At 36.3% G+C, this 22,704-nt stretch overlaps 2 protein-coding genes across 2 annotated transcripts in view; one reads left to right on the plus strand and one right to left on the minus strand.

Moving 5' to 3' along the window:
- Pdp1 (PAR-domain protein 1) overlaps window positions 1-22,704 on the minus strand; it is a 214,250-nt gene that overhangs the window by 91,694 nt on the left and 99,852 nt on the right. The gene's annotated exons all lie outside the window — the stretch shown is intronic.
- On the plus strand, window positions 456-3,145 carry LOC138404569 (uncharacterized). Its single transcript, XM_069508972.1, has one exon. It carries the CDS (start codon window positions 723-725, stop codon window positions 2,751-2,753), a length of 2,031 nt encoding a protein of 676 aa, XP_069365073.1. The 5' UTR covers window positions 456-722; the 3' UTR covers window positions 2,754-3,145.

A 22,704-nucleotide genomic window follows, 5' to 3' on the forward strand; every position in this document is an offset into this window, starting at 1 on the left:
TTACACTCAAGCTGCCGTGGTGGTCGGAGGAGTTGGCGAAGCTGAAGCGTGAGGTGGCCACCAGAAAGAGGAGGATCCGGTGTGCGGCACCGATCCGACGTTCAAAGGTAGTCGAAGAATACCTGGAGGCCAAGACAAAATATGAGACCGAGGAAAAGGAGGCACAGACAAGATCCTGGAAGGAATTTTGCGGAAAACAGGACCGGGAGTCTCTCTGGGGGGGAATCTACAGGGTGTTGGGCAGGACAGCTAAGCGCGAAGAGGATCCACCACTGGAGGTGAACAACATGGAAATCGATGCCAAGAGCTCGGCCCGACTTATGGCCGAGACCTTTTACCCCAAAGACAACGAAGTGCAGGACTCCGAGGAGCACCGACGAGTGAGGGTCCTGGCCGAGCTCACGTACAGGGAGACGTCTTCGGATCCGGGGGACCCTCCTTTCACCCATTTAGAGTTGAAACAGGCGAGTCGTTCCTTTGACCCGAAGAAGGCTCCTGGAGCGGACGGATTCACCGCCGATATATGCTTGCACGCGATAAACTCAAACCCGGAGCTCTTTCTGTGTCTCTTCAACCGGTGCCTGGAACTCCACCACTTTCCCGGGGCCTGGAAGGAGGCCACGGTGATCTTCCTTCGGAAGCCAGGGAAAGCCACCTATAAGACCGCAAAATCGTATCGTCCCATTGGCCTCCTTCCGGTACTCGGAAAGGTTCTGGAAAAGATGCTTGTCGCTAGGCTGCAATTTCATCTTGCGCCTAGGCTCAGTACGCGCCAGTTCGGCTTTATGCCCCAACGCAGCACCGAAGACGCCCTCTATACCCTAGTGAAGCACATCAGATATAACATGGAAAACAAAAGGATCGTAGTTCTGGTATCACTGGACATAGAGGGCGCCTTTGACAACGCTTGGTGGCCGAAAATAAAGGTCAGGCTGGCGGAAGAAAAATGCCCTATGAATATCCGGCGGCTCCTAAGCAGCTACTTAAGCGACAGAAGTGTCAAGGTTAGATACTGTGGGGAAGAGCACGGAGTAGCTACTGAGAAAGGGTGCGTCCAGGGGTCTATCGGCGGACCAATGTTGTGGAATCTGCTCCTGGACCCACTGCTTAGGGATTTGGAGACAAGCGGTGTGTACGTGCAGGCATTCGCCGACGATGTGGTGTTGGTGTTTGAGGGAGAGACGGCCCTCGAGATCGAACGGCAGGCCAATGCCACCCTCGAACGTGTGAGGACGTGGGGTGAGTCAAACAAACTTCGATTTGCGCCTCATAAGACCAACGCAATGGTTATGACGCGCAAATTGAAGTATGACGACCCGCGTCTTCGCATGGGTGGGGTTGACATTGCCTTGTCGGGCGAAATCAAACTGTTGGGGCTAATCATCGACCGAAAGCTAACATTTAACGCCCACGTCGCGAGTGTCTGCAAGCGCGCAATTGCCTTTTATCACCAGTTGGCGCGAGCAGCTAAAGTCAGCTGGGGTCTCCATCCCGAGGTAGTCCGCACAATCTACATAGCGGTGGTTGAACCGGTAGTCCTATACGCCGCCAGCGTGTGGGCGCCTGCTGTGGATAAGATTGGCATCCGTAAACAACTAAACGTGGTCCAACGAGGTTTCGCGCAGAAGCTCTGTAGGGCATACCGCACTGTCTCCCTGAACTCGGCACTGTTGCTCGCTGGGATACTCCCCCTCGACCTCCGCGTCCGCGAAGCCGCGACGCTATATGAGGCTAGGAAGGGGGTGCCCCAGCGAGAGATAGGAGATCGAGAGGTGGAGCGGATGTCCTCGGCTCTCTGCTCGCTGCATCCCGCCAGTCATGTCGACCTGCAGTTCAAGTGCCTGGTGAACCAAGAGCAACTCGTGGCCAACAACGACCACGACTTCAACATATACACAGACGGCAGCAAGATTGAGGGAAAGGTGGGTGCAGCGCTATCCATATGGAGTGGCGCCGTCGAAACCAAAACCCTCAAGCTTGCGTTGCCGGCCTACTGCACGGTGTACCAGGCGGAACTGCTGGCGATATGCCGGGCGGCACGGATGGCTGCAATCAACTTGGCCGGATCGGTCGGCATCTACTCAGACTCCTTGTCGGCATTGCAGACGCTCCAGAATCCCAAAGCTCTCCACCCCCTTGCGGTGGAAGCGCGAGGGTTCCTGAGAGACGCTTTGATACAGAACAAACGTATAAGTTTGTTCTGGATCAAAGCCCACGCGGGACTGGAGGGGAACGAGCGTGCCGACCATCTGGCCAAGGAGGCGGCGTTGAAGTCGAAGCGCAAATTTGATTACGACGGCTGCCCCGTTTCATTCGTCAAGCGAAGTATCCGAAAACGTTCGCTTGAGGAATGGAACGGGCGATACCGGGCCGGTGAAACGGCCGGCGTTACGAGGATATTTTTTCCTGATGCGGTGGTGGCGTATAGGATTATAGGGAAAATGGACGTAGACAGAATCATCACCCAAGTGCTAACGGGGCATGGCGGGTTCTCAGAGTACCTGCACAGGTTTAAGCTCAAGGAGAGTCCTGGCTGTGTCTGCGATGAGACTGTCGATGAGTCGATTTTACATCTACTCATCGACTGTCCGCAGCACAGCCGAATACGGGAGGACCTACTCCAGCAGATTCAAATGGAACTGTGCGGGGGCTCTATTCCCGCCATACTCGGGAACACTAAAAGCAGGCAAACATTCCTGTCCTTTTGCTCGAGAGTAGTGAGAATTGTCAACGAAAGGAACAGAGCCAAATAAAAAGTAAGGCCCAATGTTGTTTAGTATTATTGAATACATAAATTAACATGGACGAAAATTAAATGGCTCTGTTCCTTTCGGTATGAAAATTTTGACGCCATACAAAATGTAAAAATATTATAATATAAATAATAAGACAAAAATTGTTAATAAGATCGTACCAAAGACTATAATGTAATAAAATATAATTGTATAATGTTAAAAACTGTAACCTTGAATTTATGAAATAAAAGACTAAAAATAATAAAAAACCCCTCAAAAATTAGCTTAGCATAGGAAGGGAACCCACCCATCGTATTAAAGAGGATGGATAAAAGAAAGAAATAGTATGAAGAACGAAAGTGCGAGAAGCACAAATGCGAGAACTAGCATGAAAGAATCAAAAATTTAGAGTACACAAAGTCTCTAATTACGTTAGAGGAACCTAGCATATAATTAAAAAAAAAAAAAAAAGAAAAAAACCTAACCTAACCTAACCTAACCTAACCTAACCTAACCTAACTTACCATAAATAAATTTCATTATATAAGCTATTATTTCATAGTTCTAGATCAACATAGATATTAATAGCCAGGTTGTTTTTATGTCTAAAGAATATTTATAAAGTACGTCACACATGGCGAAGATGATAAAATAATATATATTTTCTTTATGATTTGTATGGTGAGCGATAATTATCTTAAGATATATTTTATATTATATTCTTCGTGTGTGACGCGCCTTAAATGTAAGTACCAGAGTTCATCTGATTTAAGTTCAATGAAGAAAATAGTAGAGAACTGATACAAAATATAAATGTAACTCTTGAATAACTTAATTTAAAGTCATAGGAGCAGTACAAAAGTTTAAAAATGTGCTAAGGAGAAGCAAAATTAATTTTACATAATATAGGATAATATTAAAAATACGGAAGCATAACATTTTAAAACATATTTTAAAACGAATAATTTGTATGTGTAAACGTGTAATTAATATTCATGCCCCCTGGATTATAATATGTCCTATGTTGATTCTTGTTTTATATTGCTAAGGAGTTCGCCAAAGTCCGCGAATTCAACCGAAGTAACTTAAACTAACGAATGACCTGCCTTTTTGTTATGACCATAAATAAATTTCATTATATAAGCTATTATTTCATAGTTCTAGATCAACATAGGTATTAATAGCCAGGCTGTTTTTATGTCTAAAGAATATTTATAAAGTACGTCACACATGGCGAAGATGATAAAATAATATATATTTTCTTTATGATTTGTATGGTGAGCGATAATTATCTTAAGATATATTTTATATTATATTCTTCGTGTGTGACGCGCCTTAAATGTAAGTACCAGAGTTCATCTGATTTCAGTTCAATGAAGAAAATAGTAGAGAACTGATACAAAATATAAATGTAACTCTTGAATAACTTAATTTAAAGTCATAGGAGCAGTACAAAAGTTTAAAAATGTGCTAAGGAGAAGCAAAATTAATTTTACATAATATAGGATAATATTAAAAATACGGAAGCATAACATTTTAAAACATATTTTAACAATATTTTTTTTGTTTAGCAGGTTTTGTTAGTTTTTTTTTTAATTTTTTTTTCTTTTTTTTTAATTTTTTTTTCTTTTTTTTCTTTTTTTTAATTTTTTTTTCTTCTTTTTTTTTTTTTTTCTTTTTTTTAAATTATTTTTTTCTTTGTGAATATTTTTTTTTACAATTTGTGTATTTTTTTTTAACCTGCTTTACATAGACGATTTTTTTATAAATGTGTTTAATTTATTTTTTAAAATTACTTCTTAATATTTTTAACATAAAATTTTTATGATATTGCGTAAAATTTATCTTTAAAACATAACTTGAGTATTAAAAATTAAGCAAAATTATTGAGATCTTCTTGTTTTTACAGTAACCATAATCTACATACATAAGTAATTTGTAACATACCAAAAGTGTTTTATTAAATTGTAGATTCTTATGCTAATAAAGTTTTTTCAAGTGACAAGCAGTCGCCTTGCTTTATACCTCACTCTATTTTCAGCGGATGTCCTAGCTGATCAAGTTGTATTCTTGCTGTACTATGCTCTTACATGTTTTTTAGCAGCCGGTTATATTTATGTGGTATTCCGTCTCTCTCTAGGATTTGCCAGAGGTAAGTGTTCTATTGAGTTAAAGGCCTTAGTAAAATCAATAAAGGCGATGTAGAGCGGTTGTTTATACTCCTGGACCTTCTTAACCAGTTGTTGCATTGTATGTAGATGATCATTCGTACTCGTCGTATATGTAGCCTTTACGAAATCTCGCCTGCTCGACCGGTTGTTGTGAATTTAAGGTAGGTGTTAAACGTGACAGTATAACTTTTGCAAAAAATTTGTATATATGTTGTTGGTCAGAGTTATTGGGCGATAATCGTTAACGTCATTGATATTTCCTTTTTTAAATAGTAATATAATTGTAGAGTTCAGTCGTTCGTTAGGGACAGTTTCTTGCTCTAGGATGTTATTAAAAAGATTTGTTAACACTCTACCTAGCTGATTAATGCCAATTTTTAACAACTCACATGGTAATCCTTCAGGGTCTCCTGATTTATTATTTTTTAAGGTACTTTTAGCTTTCTTCACCTCTCTTGTAAGGATAGGAGGAACTTTACCAGAGTCTCCTAGTGATGGCATCAGGGCGATTTTCTGGTCTAGTGACATTCGGCTTTTATAGATTTCAGAATAGAAGGCACTGGCTTCCCTAACTATATCCTTTCGGGCTCGTAGAGCCTTGTTGTTAGATTTGATTTTTTGTTTCAAGAAAGGGATCCACTTTTTTTCTGAACTAAGATGCCTTTCCAGTCGGGTTATTGAAGTGTCTGTTTTCGTAAATAGTTCTATTTTACTGTGTTATTTTCTTTTCATATCTTTTCTGATAAGTTTTTTGACGGCTGAGCTGCTCTGACCTATTTGTAATTGAATTAAGTAGAGCCTTTTCGTTTATTTGAAGAATAGTTTCTGGTGAAAAAGTAGATGTTTTAGTGCCAGAGAGAGATGTGTATGTAGGTTCCATCGTACTAAAGGGAGTCTACCACCAAGCGGTTGGTTTTGTTGGGTAGCACCAGTTGGGCCGACGCGACGGTTGTATCTTGAATTTTCTATATATAGTGTAGATTCCTAAATACTCCATTGGTGGGATTCAGATTTGCGTAGTAAAGTAAAGTAGAGCGCTTTCATTTCCGAGGATGGTACCCGTGCTGCTATCAAGTGAAAGCGACGTGAGTAGTCAATGTTTGGGTTCGTGTCCAATCTTCATTCAGTGAATAGTAACACAGTGCGTGTGTGTAAATGTAAACTACAACCTAACTACTCATGCAAAAAATAAAAAATGCGCAATATAGTTGCTATTTCAACATGATTTTGATTTTATAATATAAAAAATATAATATAATCACGATTACTGATTTGCCATCTGACGAGGTGAACAATTTTCAGAAAGCTGCGTGTAATTACAATAACGGCGGATAAACTACATTATTCGCGAGCGGGTTGCCGTTTATAACGCGTTCTTTATTTACAAGTATTTTGATATTTTGACGATGTTGAACGCGGCTAAGAGCGACATAAAGTTGGCCGTGACTGAAAACATCGGAACGCAAGTCTACCCCAACACGGCATATTGTTTGACCCTGAGATTTGTGAATAGTCATGGCGTAACAAACCTGTAATGGAAATTGACGGCGGCACATTTCGATAGGACTTCCTGTTTCAATTGGAGCTTTAAAAATAATCCTCGGTATCAAATAATCATCGGATAGTCCTGGCTTGCGTACGGTTATTAGACGAGGAGATGTATTTACGACAATGACTTTGGTCCCGTTTACTAATTTATCGGAAAAATTTAAATTTCGCATAATCATGCACACACATCCTACTTTTAAAGTTAAATCATGTTCCGGTATTCCTTTTGGATGCATTCGGTTTAAAGCGTCGACACCTAGAAATATCTGGTCCGCGTTGTCACTGACTACTTCGTCTATTGAGTAAAAATGCAGAGGGTCCTCAGGTAAAAGTTCTAATATTTTAGCATTAATTTCGTATACGCTTGCATTATGAGTTGATAATATAGCCCTATGAACGCAAACATCGGGTTCATTTAAAACGACATTTGGATAAACAAAATCAATCAAATCATCTAATTCCGAAACAAATGAAATTATTGAGAGATTTATTAAATTTTCAACAGTTCGGTTTGTATGCAAAGTTACAGAAGTTAATTGATTTGACCCCAATTTTAATAAAAATTCGGAAAATTCGGAATCATCTCTACATCTTTGTGATGTTATCAAAGAGAAGGTTTTTAATTTTTGCCAAATAGGTGAAGACTTAACGGATGCATTAAAAAACGTCTGAATTACTGCGTGCGTGAACTACGACTGGTGGAATTTGGCGGTAATCACCTGCAAAAATAATAATTTTTCCACCAAAAATTTTGTCGTTTTTCATTAGATCGCGTAAAGATCGTTCTAATAAATGAATGAGCCATTTGTGAGCCATCGGAGCTTCGTCAAAAATTATAACGTTTGCATTGAATATAAGTTCTGCTCTTTGTGAACCGTTTGTAATATTCCAATACTCCAGATCGTCTACAAGATTTAGTGGGAACCGGAACATGCTATGTGCGGTTGTACCATTTTCATGGTTTTGCGCGGCGATACCTGACGATGCAGTGCATAAAACAATACCGTTTAAATTACCTCTAACGTGGGCAGTAATAACGTTTAAAATTAAGGTTTTACCGGTGCCGCCGGGGCCGTCAATGAAAATTGCGCTATTTTGAGTTTCCCGAAAACTTTGATTAGTCACCAGTTTGTTTACAAATTCGAATATTTCATTTTGTTCCGGTGATAATTTAGGTAACCAATCATTTACGAAATCTCTTAAAGTATTCCTGTTATATTCTGTTTGCTCGCGCCCTAACTCGGTTGTATCATCGGAGACGTCTGGCAAACCCTGCTCGATTAAACAAGTACCGTGTTTTCTCAAAAGGCGGTCGATTGCCACGAGACATGAATGATACGCGCGATCAATATTGTCGGGTTGACGGTGGATGAAATCTTCACTGATTTGATCGCGGAATTTTGTCCAGAGAGACGCGACTGGAATACCGTTCACGGCTAAAAGAACGAAAAAGTTACGCAGACGCGGTCCAGTGAAAAAAGCACAAGCCTCAGTCATAGCTTTTTCGTACTCAGCTTCATCGTTCGCGAGCCCGATAGTTTTGGCAGCTTCCTGGAACGTCATGCAATCTGGACCACCCAAATTTAAAAGGTCTCTGTAACTACGACAGGGATGTGAAGCTAATAAAAGACGCAAATAAAATTGTTCACCTCTATTTGGTGCAACGAAAAATAATCGCGCCACGAGTTCGCCCCGTTGTCGTTGGGTTACGAATCGGTTATTTGTAGTTTCTAAAATTTCTACGTTTTTAGTTCGGGGACGTGTGGCGTGAACAATATATTTTTCGTAAAAATCTTGATACGTTAATTCGTCAAAATTTATCCCAGCAGGCCGATTAAAATAAGTTATTAGATCTGAGGTTGTTCGATTTGCAGCTTCCGTTTCAGTGCCGGGTTTAAAATATACGTATTGTTGCCCTTCCAGGTGAACAGCGAGTTGTTTGACATTAGGTTCGCGGCAAACTAAATCAAATTCTAAGATACGCCACGTCGCTTCGCAGGAACCTAAATATCTTTTAGTCACGTAGTTTTCAATTTCGTCATTACGGTTTTCATCTAAAATAATTGCTACGCGAGAATGATCAGCACCTTTTGTAATATATTTAAATAAGTATTTTACAACGGCAGTAGCTGTGGACACTTCGACATTTAAATGACAATCATACTTGAGGAGTAAGGCGGCGTTGTATGGAACTACCCAACAATCATTAATTTTAAGTTTTCTGCCTCTATATGTTATTTCGGCTTCGTTTTGACTACTGCGTTTTAAATTGACGAAGCCTCTATCATCGCAAAATGTAGTATCCGTTTCGCGTTTCGGAAAAAATTTAGAACATTTTTTTTTTCATCATCCCAACAAGGAAGATCAGTTCTATTAGGAGGACCACAAGGACCGTGAATCATGTGATCGAGTACAGCTTTGCGCAACCTCCCTTCAGCTTCAGACGGATTAGGTATATCAGCCCTGACAAATTTGTCAATATCGGTATTATGTACCGGGCCTCCGCCTTCTACTCGAAAACAAACATGTGCATGAGGTAGGCCTCTTTTTTGAAATTCAATTACGTACATGAGATAAATGAAGTTACCAAACCATTTTCCGGAACGGATATCTTTAATTAATTGTGCTAATTTTAAATTAAAAACTCTGGCACAAATTAATGGATTAGCTTTTTGTCCTGAAGGGACTGACTGTTTAATTTCAACCCAATTTGGGTTACAAGTAATTGTAATAAAATACGAAGGTTGTCCTAATCTGTTTACTAAAGCTATAGAATCCAAATATTTCAATTTCATGTACCTGGGGCTCCCAGTAAAACTATATGGGAGATATATTTTTCCAGGGACAATACCGCCTTCGCCTTGAATAGTCTCGTCATTATTTAATGCTTCAATTTCATGAAGAGGTGCTGACCTTAGAGCAGAATCAGAATTTTTAGTCTGCATATTGCTAATATAGCGTAACCGTTCATCAGAAATTCTATTAAACATATCTATAATCCATTCCTCTGAGAGACGATTAAATTCTGAAAATCGCGATTCTGATAGTAGTAAGCACCTAATGTACTTTAATTGTGTCAGTTTACTGCCTTTGTTGTCTAATTTATTTGGGTACCAACCGGGGTTACCATACGGATACAGTAAAGGATATTGAAAACTTTCAAAACACGGATGTAAAATATCAACTGTGTGGGGGCTACGGTGGCCTTCTTTCCAAATAGCGATACAATGAGGAGTGAATTGTTCTACTTCTGTTCTAATAATGGCGGCCACTTCCCTGCCTAACGGCAAATCTCCTAAAATATTTCCATGCGAGCAGCGTGACGTTTGTTCAAAAATAATGTGAGCATTTTCGGATGTTTCGCGATTTAACCGTTTGAAACATTCAATGTACGGATTTACATTATGTATAAAATTTGTTATTGAACGAATTACTTGCATATCTAGATTTAAATTTTGGGCTTGTCGTTCGCGAGTTTCATTATCGTCGTGCACGTACATTCCGATAGGATTTGCACTATCGGAATATCCTAAATCAAATACTCTGTGATAAACGCGACCTTGAATTTTGCGCAACCTGAAAAAAACCTGCGCAAAAAAAATTTAGCATCCACGAAAACCCTGAAAACGACACCCATGTATAATATTTTGTAAAAAGATCACATCTGCCATCTTGGATTTGAAAATGAATGACATCCTGGAAAAGTATACATTTAGTTAACACTAATTGTCAAGGTGCCAACAATTTGAAAAAAAATCCCATTTATCCAATTTCCATCACAACGGGAATAATCCTTTTTGATTTCCGGGACGCAAGCTATCTATACCTTTAAGAAAACTGCATTTAAGAACTCGTGGGAACTCTTTGATTTTCCAGGATATAAAGTAGTCTATGTCCGGTCCGTCACTGGGATGTAAGTTAACTTTGTAGCAAATTTCATTAAAATTGGTTAAACTGTTAGGCCGTAAAAAGTAAAGACAGACACAGACAGACAGACATATTTTTGTACTTATAATATTAGTATAGATTTTATAGCCCCAATAGCTCAACGATTTAAGAGCAGACTGAATTCCGAAAGGTCGGAGGTTCAAGCTCCACCCTTGCATTATTATCGTACTTACTCCTTGCACAAGCTTTACGCTTAGTTGGAGGGGAAAGGGGAATGTTAATTATAGTCATAATTAACATAGACATAGCTAATATTGTATATGTATGTAGATATGTATATTCTTTATTGCACCACAAAACACAAATAACAGGTTACAGCAAAGAAATCTTAAAAAGTAGGTACAAAAAGGTGGTCTTATCGCTTCCAGACAACCTTAAGGCTATGGAAAAAATGAACAAATGGACAGTGGGAGGTGATGTATATAATAAACTTAAATTAAATACTAATAGCTAAATAAACTAAATCATATAATGTAGCTAATTCCATTGTACACAATCTCTAGAATAAACTAAAATGGCACGATTAAATCTATTGCTATTTCTTTCATAATGTTGCTTGCTGAAAAGGAGTGCCTTTATGCCTTTATGAGCTGCAGTTTAGTTTCAATTTGTGTTAAAAATCTCTAGCTACTTGGGAAGTCAGTTTAAAATCAATCTCAATTTCTAGACAGACAGACAAACAGACCAACAAGAATGCAAGTAAAAATGTGTTAATATTATAATTAAAACTGAATTGAAAACTTCTTCCCCTAATCTTGTTATAGGGTTCCAAGTTCCGAAAACTAACAGCTGTACTCAAGAGTGGCTTATCGTTACTTTGAGTTAGAATGAGACAGATTTATGTGAGAGGTATAGCTTTGACTCGTTTTAACTTAAGTAACAATTAAGTTACTCTGAGTACGCCTGTTAGACTCTTAAAAAGAGCTAAAAGGCTAATAGTCTTTAAACAACAGTATTTACAAAAATTTATAGAAGCTTTAATAGCTTGTAATAAGCAAAGTTCTCAAAAACATTGTTCATAAACGTTCAGTGTTAAAATGTTCTATAACTATTCACTAACAGCTCCATAATTTATAATAGGGTGGATCCTACTATAAACTCTTAATAAAGGACAAGATGGCTGACTTGTCTTCGGAACAGGTGATAATTTGAGTAAAGTGAGGTTATTTTGTTTCGTTTCTAGTGACATTGTATTATTGTAAAACATTGTATATAAGTACATCTCACAGTCTCTGCGCTAACCCGGTGCAAAAAAGGCTCCAAGTCCTTTGGAACATTAAGGGTGAGATCTGTAGAGCACATTTTGACTTTGCTCCGACTTAAGTTTGAGTTAAAACGAGACAGATTTGTATGAAAGATATACATTTGTCCTTAAGTCTAAGTAAGCAAAGTTAGAGTGTGCTCTATAGATTTCACCATAAGTGCTATCCTTTTCTATAAGCAACATTATGACAGAAATAGTAATAGATTTAGATGTGTCATTTTAATTTAGTTTAGAGATTTATGGATAAGAGAATCGGTCCCATTATATACTTATAGTTATGATAATTTTAAATTTATTAAGGGATTTAGCTGTATTATGTGTAGTTATTTTTTATGATTTGTCACTCTAAACCATCGATGTTCCAAATAGTTTTCAAACATATATAGGTTATATATATTATATACTCGCCTTTTAAAACCTTTTATTTTGATATCCTACTTGAGGGGTTTAAAAATTTTTATTTAGCTCACATATTAAAACGCATAAAATCCGCCATTTTGATTTTTTAAGAATTACAGCTTGGTACATTCGTGCCATCAAGATATGAGAAATAGTTAACTTGTAAAAATTATTTATTTTAGAGTTAATGGAAGTTCTCTAACTTTTTTGTAACAAGTTACAATAGCAGTTATGAGTTAATTGAAAGAGAAAACAGAAAGAACGCTTACGAACAATATACATATAAATCATTGGTTACGAAAAGTAAATCGAAGTTTTTAAATATTTGAGTAAAATATTTTCAATTAGTATATTTTTTTATATAAGTAATATTACTTACCGGCAGCAATGGCTTCAGTAGGTGAACTTACGCTCATTTTCTTCAATAATGTATTATTATCTTGCATTTTCATGTTTTTTAATTCGGTGGGAGATCTCCCCTTTGGTACCCTGTACCCAATCCTGATTCTGAATTGCCTTCTGAAATCCGCGTCGGTAATTTTTCGGCTCAGATAACCAACAATTGGGTTGCAAATGGCATATTTCCAAGAAATGGAGAAGTTTTTAACGTGGCAAGTTCAATACTTGCATTAAAAAACCTTTTGATTCAAGAAATTTTTAATGAAAGTCACATTGATAGTACAGACAATTATTTAATTACGGGTCAACTAAAAACCATGTCATTTTGGCGTCACAATGGCAGTTATTATTTATTCAATAGTCACGGAGTAGATGAAACTAACAAACGAAATAACATCGAAAATTTGAACGTCGCACGTCTTTTTTGTTCGCAAAATATAGAAGCATTCGCTACATTTATAATTAAAAGTTACACAAATTCAAACGATCAATATCAGATTAATAAAATCCGGATTGAAAATTTGTGCGATTTTAATGAAAACTTACCGGTACAACCAATTCTCAATGATCTAAAATTACATATTTTAAAACCAGTCGTAGTACTGGAAAAATTAGACACGCGTAAAATCAATAAAAGAAAAGCGTCAACAAATGAAAATATTATCAGTGATCCAAAATTAAATTTTTTTAAACCAGTCGTAGTGATGGAAAAATTAGATTCGCGTACAATCAAAAAACAAAAAGCGTCAACAGATGAAAATATACCCGCAAAAAAAATTACTGTTGATCTATCAACTGATATAAAATTAAACATGAACCCAATTGTTATTATAAACAAAATTGATACGAGTACTATCTGCAAAAAACAAGTCGGTAGACCTAAAAAACTACAACGGGGGCGTAAATCAACAAAGCAAAATGCGCATTTAGATGCATCAAAAAAATATAATGAAAATAACCCAGCAGTAAATAGAGTTGCAGTAAAAACGTATACTGCCAAAAACCCGGAAGTACATCAAAAGACTGTTAAAACGTATACAACCAAAAACCCGGAAGTACATCAAAAGGCTGTTAAAACGTATACAACCAAAAACCCGGAAGTAAATCAAAAGGCTGTTAAAACGTATACAACCAAAAACCCGGAAGTAAATCAAAAGGCTGTTAAAACGTATACAACCAAAAACCCGGAAGTACATCAAAAGGCTGTTAAAACGTATACAACCAAAAACCCGGAAGTAAATACAGCTTCCGTTCAACGGTATAATATAACAAACAGAAACGTTGAGCCTGAGTTACGAGGGTTAAATTTAATTGCCCAAAAACGCGATGAAGAACTTCATATAATAAAATTATTTTCGTTGAAAAAATCGTCACTGTTAAGTCCTGATGCACACGTGTGTTCAATATGTCAAACTCGACTCTTTTTTGAAGAAAAAACTCGCACAAAATGGTGCTGCGGACAAGGCGCCTACAATGTTCAAAATTTAGAACCCCTTACCGAGGAATTTTATAGCCATACGTCGTTTTTAAATAGACCGCGCGCTTACAATAACTTATTCGCTTTCTCTGCGTTAGGCGTTTCTCACGGATACCAGCAACCTAATACTGGAATAACATTTTTAAAAATTCAAGGTCGCGTTTATCACAGAGTATTTGATTTAGGATATTCCGATAGTGCAAATCCTATCGGAATGTACGTGCACGACGATAATGAACTCGCGAACGACAAGCCCAAAATTTAAATCTAGATATGCAAGTAATTCGTTCAATAACAAATTTTATACATAATGTAAATCCGTACATTGAATGTTTCAAACGGTTAAATCGCGAAACATCCGAAAATGCTCACATTATTTTTGAACAAACGTCACGCTGCTCGCATGGAAATATTTTAGGAGATTTGCCGTTAGGCAGGGAAGTGGCCGCCATTATTAGAACAGAAGTAGAACAATTCACTCCTCATTGTATCGCTATTTGGAAAGAAGGCCACCGTAGCCCCCACACAGTTGATATTTTACATCCGTGTTTTGAAAGTTTTCAATATCCTTTACTGTATCCGTATGGTAACCCCGGTTGGTACCCAAATAAATTAGACAACAAAGGCAGTAAACTGACACAATTAAAGTACATTAGGTGCTTACTACTATCAGAATCGCGATTTTCAGAATTTAATCGTCTCTCAGAGGAATGGATTATAGATATGTTTAATAGAATTTCTGATGAACGGTTTACGCTATATTAGCAATATGCAGACTAAAAATTCTGATTCTGCTCTAAGGTCAGCACCTCTTCATGAAATTGAAGCATTAAATAATGACGAGACTATTCAAGGCGAAGGCGGTATTGTCCCTGGAAAAATATATCTCCCATATAGTTTTACTGGGAGCCCCAGGTACATGAAATTGAAATATTTGGATTCTATAGCTTTAGTAAACAGATTAGGACAACCTTCGTATTTTATTACAATTACTTGTAACCCAAATTGGGTTGAAATTAAACAGTCAGTCCCTTCAGGACAAAAAGCTAATCCATTAATTTGTGCCAGAGTTTTTAATTTAAAATTAGCACAATTAATTAAAGATATCCGTTCCGGAAAATGGTTTGGTAACTTCATTTATCTCATGTACGTAATTGAATTTCAAAAAAGAGGCCTACCTCATGCACATGTTTGTTTTCGAGTAGAAGGCGGAGGCCCGGTACATAATACCGATATTGACAAATTTGTCAGGGCTGATATACCTAATCCGTCTGAAGCTGAAGGGAGGTTGCGCAAAGCTGTACTCGATCACATGATTCACGGTCCTTGTGGTCCTCCTAATAGAACTGATCTTCCTTGTTGGGATGATGAAAAAAAAAATGTTCTAAATTTTTTCCGAAACGCGAAACGGATACTACATTTTGCGATGATAGAGGCTTCGTCAATTTAAAACGCAGTAGTCAAAACGAAGCCGAAATAACATATAGAGGCAGAAAACTTAAAATTAATGATTGTTGGGTAGTTCCATACAACGCCGCCTTACTCCTCAAGTATGATTGTCATTTAAATGTCGAAGTGTCCACAGCTACTGCCGTTGTAAAATACTTATTTAAATATATTACAAAAGGTGCTGATCATTCTCGCGTAGCAATTATTTTAGATGAAAACCGTAATGACGAAATTGAAAACTACGTGACTAAAAGATATTTAGGTTCCTGCGAAGCGACGTGGCGTATCTTAGAATTTGATTTAGTTTGCCGCGAACCTAATGTCAAACAACTCGCTGTTCACCTGGAAGGGCAACAATACGTATATTTTAAACCCGGCACTGAAACGGAAGCTGCAAATCGAACAACCTCAGATCTAATAACTTATTTTAATCGGCCTGCTGGGATAAATTTTGACGAATTAACGTATCAAGATTTTTACGAAAAATATATTGTTCACGCCACACGTCCCCGAACTAAAAACGTAGAAATTTTAGAAACTACAAATAACCGATTCGTAACCCAACGACAACGGGGCGAACTCGTGGCGCGATTATTTTTCGTTGCACCAAATAGAGGTGAACAATTTTATTTGCGTCTTTTATTAGCTTCACATCCCTGTCGTAGTTACAGAGACCTTTTAAATTTGGGTGGTCCAGATTGCATGACGTTCCAGGAAGCTGCCAAAACTATCGGGCTCGCGAACGATGAAGCTGAGTACGAAAAAGCTATGACTGAGGCTTGTGCTTTTTTCACTGGACCGCGTCTGCGTAACTTTTTCGTTCTTTTAGCCGTGAACGGTATTCCAGTCGCGTCTCTCTGGACAAAATTCCGCGATCAAATCAGTGAAGATTTCATCCACCGTCAACCCGACAATATTGATCGCGCGTATCATTCATGTCTCGTGGCAATCGACCGCCTTTTGAGAAAACACGGTACTTGTTTAATCGAGCAGGGTTTGCCAGACGTCTCCGATGATACAACCGAGTTAGGGCGCGAGCAAACAGAATATAACAGGAATACTTTAAGAGATTTCGTAAATGATTGGTTACCTAAATTATCACCGGAACAAAATGAAATATTCGAATTTGTAAACAAACTGGTGACTAATCAAAGTTTTCGGGAAACTCAAAATAGCGCAATTTTCATTGACGGCCCCGGCGGCACCGGTAAAACCTTAATTTTAAACGTTATTACTGCCCACGTTAGAGGTAATTTAAACGGTATTGTTTTATGCACTGCATCGTCAGGTATCGCCGCGCAAAACCATGAAAATGGTACAACCGCACATAGCATGTTCCGGTTCCCACTAAATCTTGTAGACGATCTGGAGTATTGGAATATTACAAACGGTTCACAAAGAGCAGAACTTATATTCAATGCAAACGTTATAATTTTTGACGAAGCTCCGATGGCTCACAAATGGCTCATTCATTTATTAGAACGATCTTTACGCGATCTAATGAAAAACGACAAAATTTTTGGTGGAAAAATTATTATTTTGCAGGTGATTACCGCCAAATTCCACCAGTCGTAGTTCACGCACGCAGTAATTCAGACGTTTTTAATGCATCCGTTAAGTCTTCACCTATTTGGCAAAAATTAAAAACCTTCTCTTTGATAACATCACAAAGATGTAGAGATGATTCCGAATTTTCCGAATTTTTATTAAAATTGGGGTCAAATCAATTAACTTCTGTAACTTTGCATACAAACCGAACTGTTGAAAATTTAATAAATCTCTCAATAATTTCATTTGTTTCGGAATTAGATGATTTGATTGATTTTGTTTATCCAAATGTCGTTTTAAATGAACCCGATGTTTGCGTTCATAGGGCTATATTATCAACTCATAATGCAAGCGTATACGAAATTAATGCTAAAATATTAGAACTTTTACCTGAGGACCCTCTGCATTTTTACTCAATAGACGAAGTAGTCAGTGACAACGCGGACCAGATATTTCTAGGTGTCGACGCTTTAAACCGAATGCATCCAAAAGGAATACCGGAACATGATTTAACTTTAAAAGTAGGATGTGTGTGCATGATTATGCGAAATTTAAATTTTTCCGATAAATTAGTAAACGGGACCAAAGTCATTGTCGTAAATACATCTCCTCGTCTAATAACCGTACGCAAGCCAGGACTATCCGATGATTATTTGATACCGAGGATTATTTTTAAAGCTCCAATTGAAACAGGAAGTCCTATCGAAATGTGCCGCCGTCAATTTCCATTACAGGTTTGTTACGCCATGACTATTCACAAATCTCAGGGTCAAACAATATGCCGTGTTGGGGTAGACTTGCGTTCCGATGTTTTCAGTCACGGCCAACTTTATGTCGCTCTTAGCCGCGTTCAACATCGTCAAAATATCAAAATACTTGTAAATAAAGAACGCGTTATAAACGGCAACCCGCTCGCGAATAATGTAGTTTATCCGCCGTTATTGTAATTACACGCAGCTTTCTGAAAATTGTTCACCTCGTCAGATGGCAAATCAGTAATCGTGATTATATTATATTTTTTATATTATAAAATCAAAATCATGTTGAAATAGCAACTATATTGCGCATTTTTTATTTTTTGCATGAGTAGTTAGTTTGTAGTTTACATTTACACACACGCACTGTGTTACTATTCACTGAAATGAAATTAAAAATTTGAAATTGAGTCAATTACTGAAGTAATTTACTTTGTTTGTGTATTTGTGATTTGTTTGTAAATGATGAACAATGGTGAGGACAGTACTGAAATTTATCATAGCACATGTTGAGTATGGGAATAGCAATATTCGTTAATCTTGTGTTAATCAATATTATTAACAATTGCAATGCAACTGACTGTGAACTTGTTTGAATCGGAACTGAATATGAGGATAGAACTCTTGGAAAGACGAATCTGACAGATGATGGGAGACTGTGTACAGTGTAGATGAGTGATTGTTCAGTGAGAACGCATGGTCAATACTTTGCAGGACGCAGCAGACTGGACAATTTGAGGAAGATGAATTGAAGTGACGGAGGACTTACCTTTTTGAACTCGGCACTCGTAAACGCGAATGTGATTTTGTATTCACGAGCAATTACTTATAGACTTGAAACCGAGAAGGTTATTGCATGTATGTATTTTAAGCCCCATGCCGAGGTTTTGGGGGCTAATAAACAACATTATTTCCCACTTTGAATTTTCGGTATGGCATGCCAAAGTGTAGCTATTAAAGAGATAATTTTCAAACGTGTAACTAATATTAGTGTTTTATGTCGTCAAAGAGATCGCTAAAGTCCGCGAATTCAACCGAAGTAACTTAAACTAACAAATGAACAGTCTTTCCACTACGAGCGCTATGAACATAAATAAACTTCATTATATAAGCTATTAATTATCTCATAGTTCTAAAAACATCTTACTGCTATTTTCTGAATTTCCCTTCGAATTGGCTTCTAACTTTCATATTTAAATGCTAACTACCTTAATTAATTCATCTATCAAATGTATCCCGCCGATAGATGTCACTTTTTCAAACTATTATTTTACTTTTTTATAATATAACATTGTACAAATAAATTTTAATAAGTTGAGTGTAATTAGGATGTTTTCTATTACATATCTTCTATTGTGTATAAAATTCATTCAAAATAACATTTATTAAATTTAGCAATTTAAATTTGAATATATTATTGTATGAGACTAAGTATTAGTTACTAAAATGAAATTGTATTAAAAAATGTTTATTTGTACCATTATTTTGAAAAAAGTCTAATTATCGGTTTTATATTTTCAAATTGTAAAAATTATTCTATAACCAATTACCAAATCGTTACCCATACGTTGTAAAACCGACAATAAGATCCTCATTCAGTTGAAGTTCCTTTCTATATAATATTAAAGTTAAATTACTAATTAACCTAACGTACATATTAATGAACAAATGTTGATAATAGTAATTACAATTTGTGAAATTGTGATATTGCTCTTGTATTTTAAACATTTATTTACTCCTTTTGTATATATATAATATGTAGCGGTCACCACAATTTCATACAGATGGCGGTTCTCACTCGTATGAAGCAATCGATCACCTATCATTGGACACGAACCCAAACATTGACTACTCACATCGCTTTCACTTGATAGCAGCACGGGTACCATCCTCGGAAATGAAAGTGCTCTACTTTACTTTACTACGCAAATCTGAATCCCACCAATGGAGTATTTAGGAATCTACACTATATATAGAAAATTCAAGATACAACCGTCGCGTCGGCCCAACTGGTGCTACCCAACAAAACCAACCGCTTGGTGGTAGACTCCCTTTAGTACGATGGAACCTACATACACATCTCTCTCTGGCACTAAAACATCTACTTTTTCACCAGAAACTATTCTTAAAATAAACGAAAAGGCTCTACTTAATTCAATTACAAATAGGTCCGATATAAAAAAAGAGCAGCTCAGCCGTCAAAAAACTTATCAGAAAAAATATGAAAAGAAAATAACACAGTAAAATAGAACTATTTACGAAAACCAACACTTTAATAACCCGACTGGAAAGGCGTCTTAGTTCAGGAAAAAAGTGGATCCCTTTCCTGAAACAAAAAATCAAATCTAACAACAAGGCTCTACGAGCCCGAAAGGATATAATTAGGGAAGCCAGTGCCTTCTATTCTGAACTCTATAAAAGCCGAATGTCACTAGACCAGAAAATCGCCCTGATGCCATCACTAGGAGACTCTGGTAAAGTTCCTCCTATCCTTACAAGAGAGGTAAAGAAAGCTAAAAGTACCTTAAAAAATAATAAATCAGGAGGCCCTGAAGGATTACCATGTGAGTTGTTAAAAATTGGCATTAATCAGCTAGGTAGAGTGTTAACAAATCTTTTTAATAACATCCTAAAGCAAGAAACTGTCCCTAACGAATGACTGAACTCTACAATTATATTACTATTTAAAAAAGGAAATATCAATAACGTTAACGAATTTCGTCCAATAACTCTGACCAACAACATATATACAAAATTTTTGCAAAAGTTATACTGTCACGTTTAACACCTACCTTAAATTCACAACAACCGGTCGAGCAGGCGAGATTTCGTAAAGGCTACAGTACGAGTGATCATCAACATACAATGCAACAACTGGTTAAGAAGGTCCAGGAGTATAAACAACCGCTCTACATCGCCTTTATTGATTTTACTAAGGCCTTTAACTCAATAGAACACTTACCTCTGGCAAATCCTAGAGAGAGACGGAATACCACATAAATATAACCGGCTGCTAAAAAACATGTAAGAGCATAGTACAGCAAGAATACAACTTGATCAGCTAGGACATCCGCTGAAAATAGAGTGAGGTATAAAGCAAGGCGACTGCTTGTCACTTGAAAAAACTTTATTAGCATAAGAATCTACAATTTAATAAAACACTTTTGGTATGTTACAAATTACTTATGTATGTAGATTATGGTTACTGTAAAAACAAGAAGGTCTCAATAATTTTGCTTAGTTTTTAATACTCAAGTTATGTTTTAAAGATAAATTTTACGCAATATCATAAAAATTTTATGTTAAAAAATATTAAGAAGTAATTTTAAAATATAAATTAAACACATTTATAAAAAAATCATCTATGTAAAGCAGGTTAAAAAAAATTACACATAAATTCTAAAAAAAAATATTCACAAAGAAAAAAAAATTAAAAAAAAGAAAAGAAAAAAATAATAAAAAAAAAATTAAAAAAAAAAATAATATAAAAAGACAAAAAAATTAAAAAAAAAAGAAAAAAAAATTAAAAACTATCAAAACCTGCTAAACAAAAAAAATATTGTAAAAATATGTTTTAAAATGTTTAACTTCCATATTTTTAATATTATCCTGTATTATGTAAAATTAATTTTGCTTCTCCTTAGCACATTTTTAAACTTTTGTACTGCTCCTATGACTTTAAATTAAGTTATTCAAGAGTTACATTTATATTTTGTATCAGTTCTCTACTATTTTCTTCATTGAACATAAATCAGATGAACTCTGTTACTTACATTTAAGGCGCGTCACACACGAAGAATATAATATATTATATCTTAAAATAATTATCACTCACCATACAAATCACAAAGAAAATTTATATTATTTTATCATCTTCGCCATGTGTGATGTACTTTATAAATGTTCTTTGTACGTAAATAAAGCCTGGCTATTAATACCTATGTTGATCTAGAACTATGAAATAATAGCTTATATAATGAAATTTATTTATGGTCATAACAAAAAGGCAGGTCATTCGTTAGTTTAAGTTACTTCCGTTGAGTTCGCGGACTTTGGCGAACTCCTTAGCAATATAAAACAAGAATCAACATAGGACATATTATAATCCAGGGGCATAAATATTAATTACACGTTTACAAAAACAAATTATTCGTTTTAAAATATGTTTTAGAATGTAACACTTCCGTATTTTTAATATTATCCTATATTATGTAAAATTAATTTTGCTTCTCCTTAGCACATTTTTAAACTTTTGTACTGCTCCTATGACTTTAAATTAAGTTATTCAAGAGTTACATTTATATGTTGTATCAGTTCTCTACTATTTTCTTCATTGAACATAAATCAGATGAACTCTGTTACTTACATTTAAGGCGCGTCACACACGGAAGAATATTATATAATATATCTTAAGATAATTATCGCTCACCATACAAGTCACAAAGAAAATATATATTATTTTATCATCTTCGCCGTGTTTGACGATCCATTGAATTTATAATATCATCGCCATATGTGACGCGCTTTATGGATATTCTTTATACATAAATAAACTCTATTAATATCTATGTGTAAAAAATATCTCTCTAAAAGCTACAGTTAGGGATGCCATACCGATAATTCAAAGTGGGAAATAACTATCTATACGTTTTATAATAAGCTTCCGGAAAACATATTGGAGATGTCTCTCAACAAGTTCAAAATTTTCATAAAACGGAAACTAATTGAAAAATCGTATTACAATATAAAGGATTATTTAAATGATAAACAAGCTTGGGAATGATAAGTTCTAATAAGTTTAAATAATTTTGTATAATGGTGATAATAAACAGAATACCCGGCTAAATTGTTGTGGGCTCTTCTCAGACCTAGGCGCATTTGAAACCCTCGTATCTTTAGTTTTAAGTTTGCGTAATAATTATCACCACTATATCTTACAAATCCAACAACTGACTATCAAAAAGAGTTATTTATTACCTATTTTGAATAAATCCTTTGACTTGACTTAACT

The sequence above is a fragment of the Maniola hyperantus genome, chromosome Z (genome assembly GCF_902806685.2).
Source record: "Maniola hyperantus chromosome Z, iAphHyp1.2, whole genome shotgun sequence".
In the NCBI taxonomy this organism is placed as follows: domain Eukaryota; kingdom Metazoa; phylum Arthropoda; class Insecta; order Lepidoptera; family Nymphalidae; genus Maniola; species Maniola hyperantus.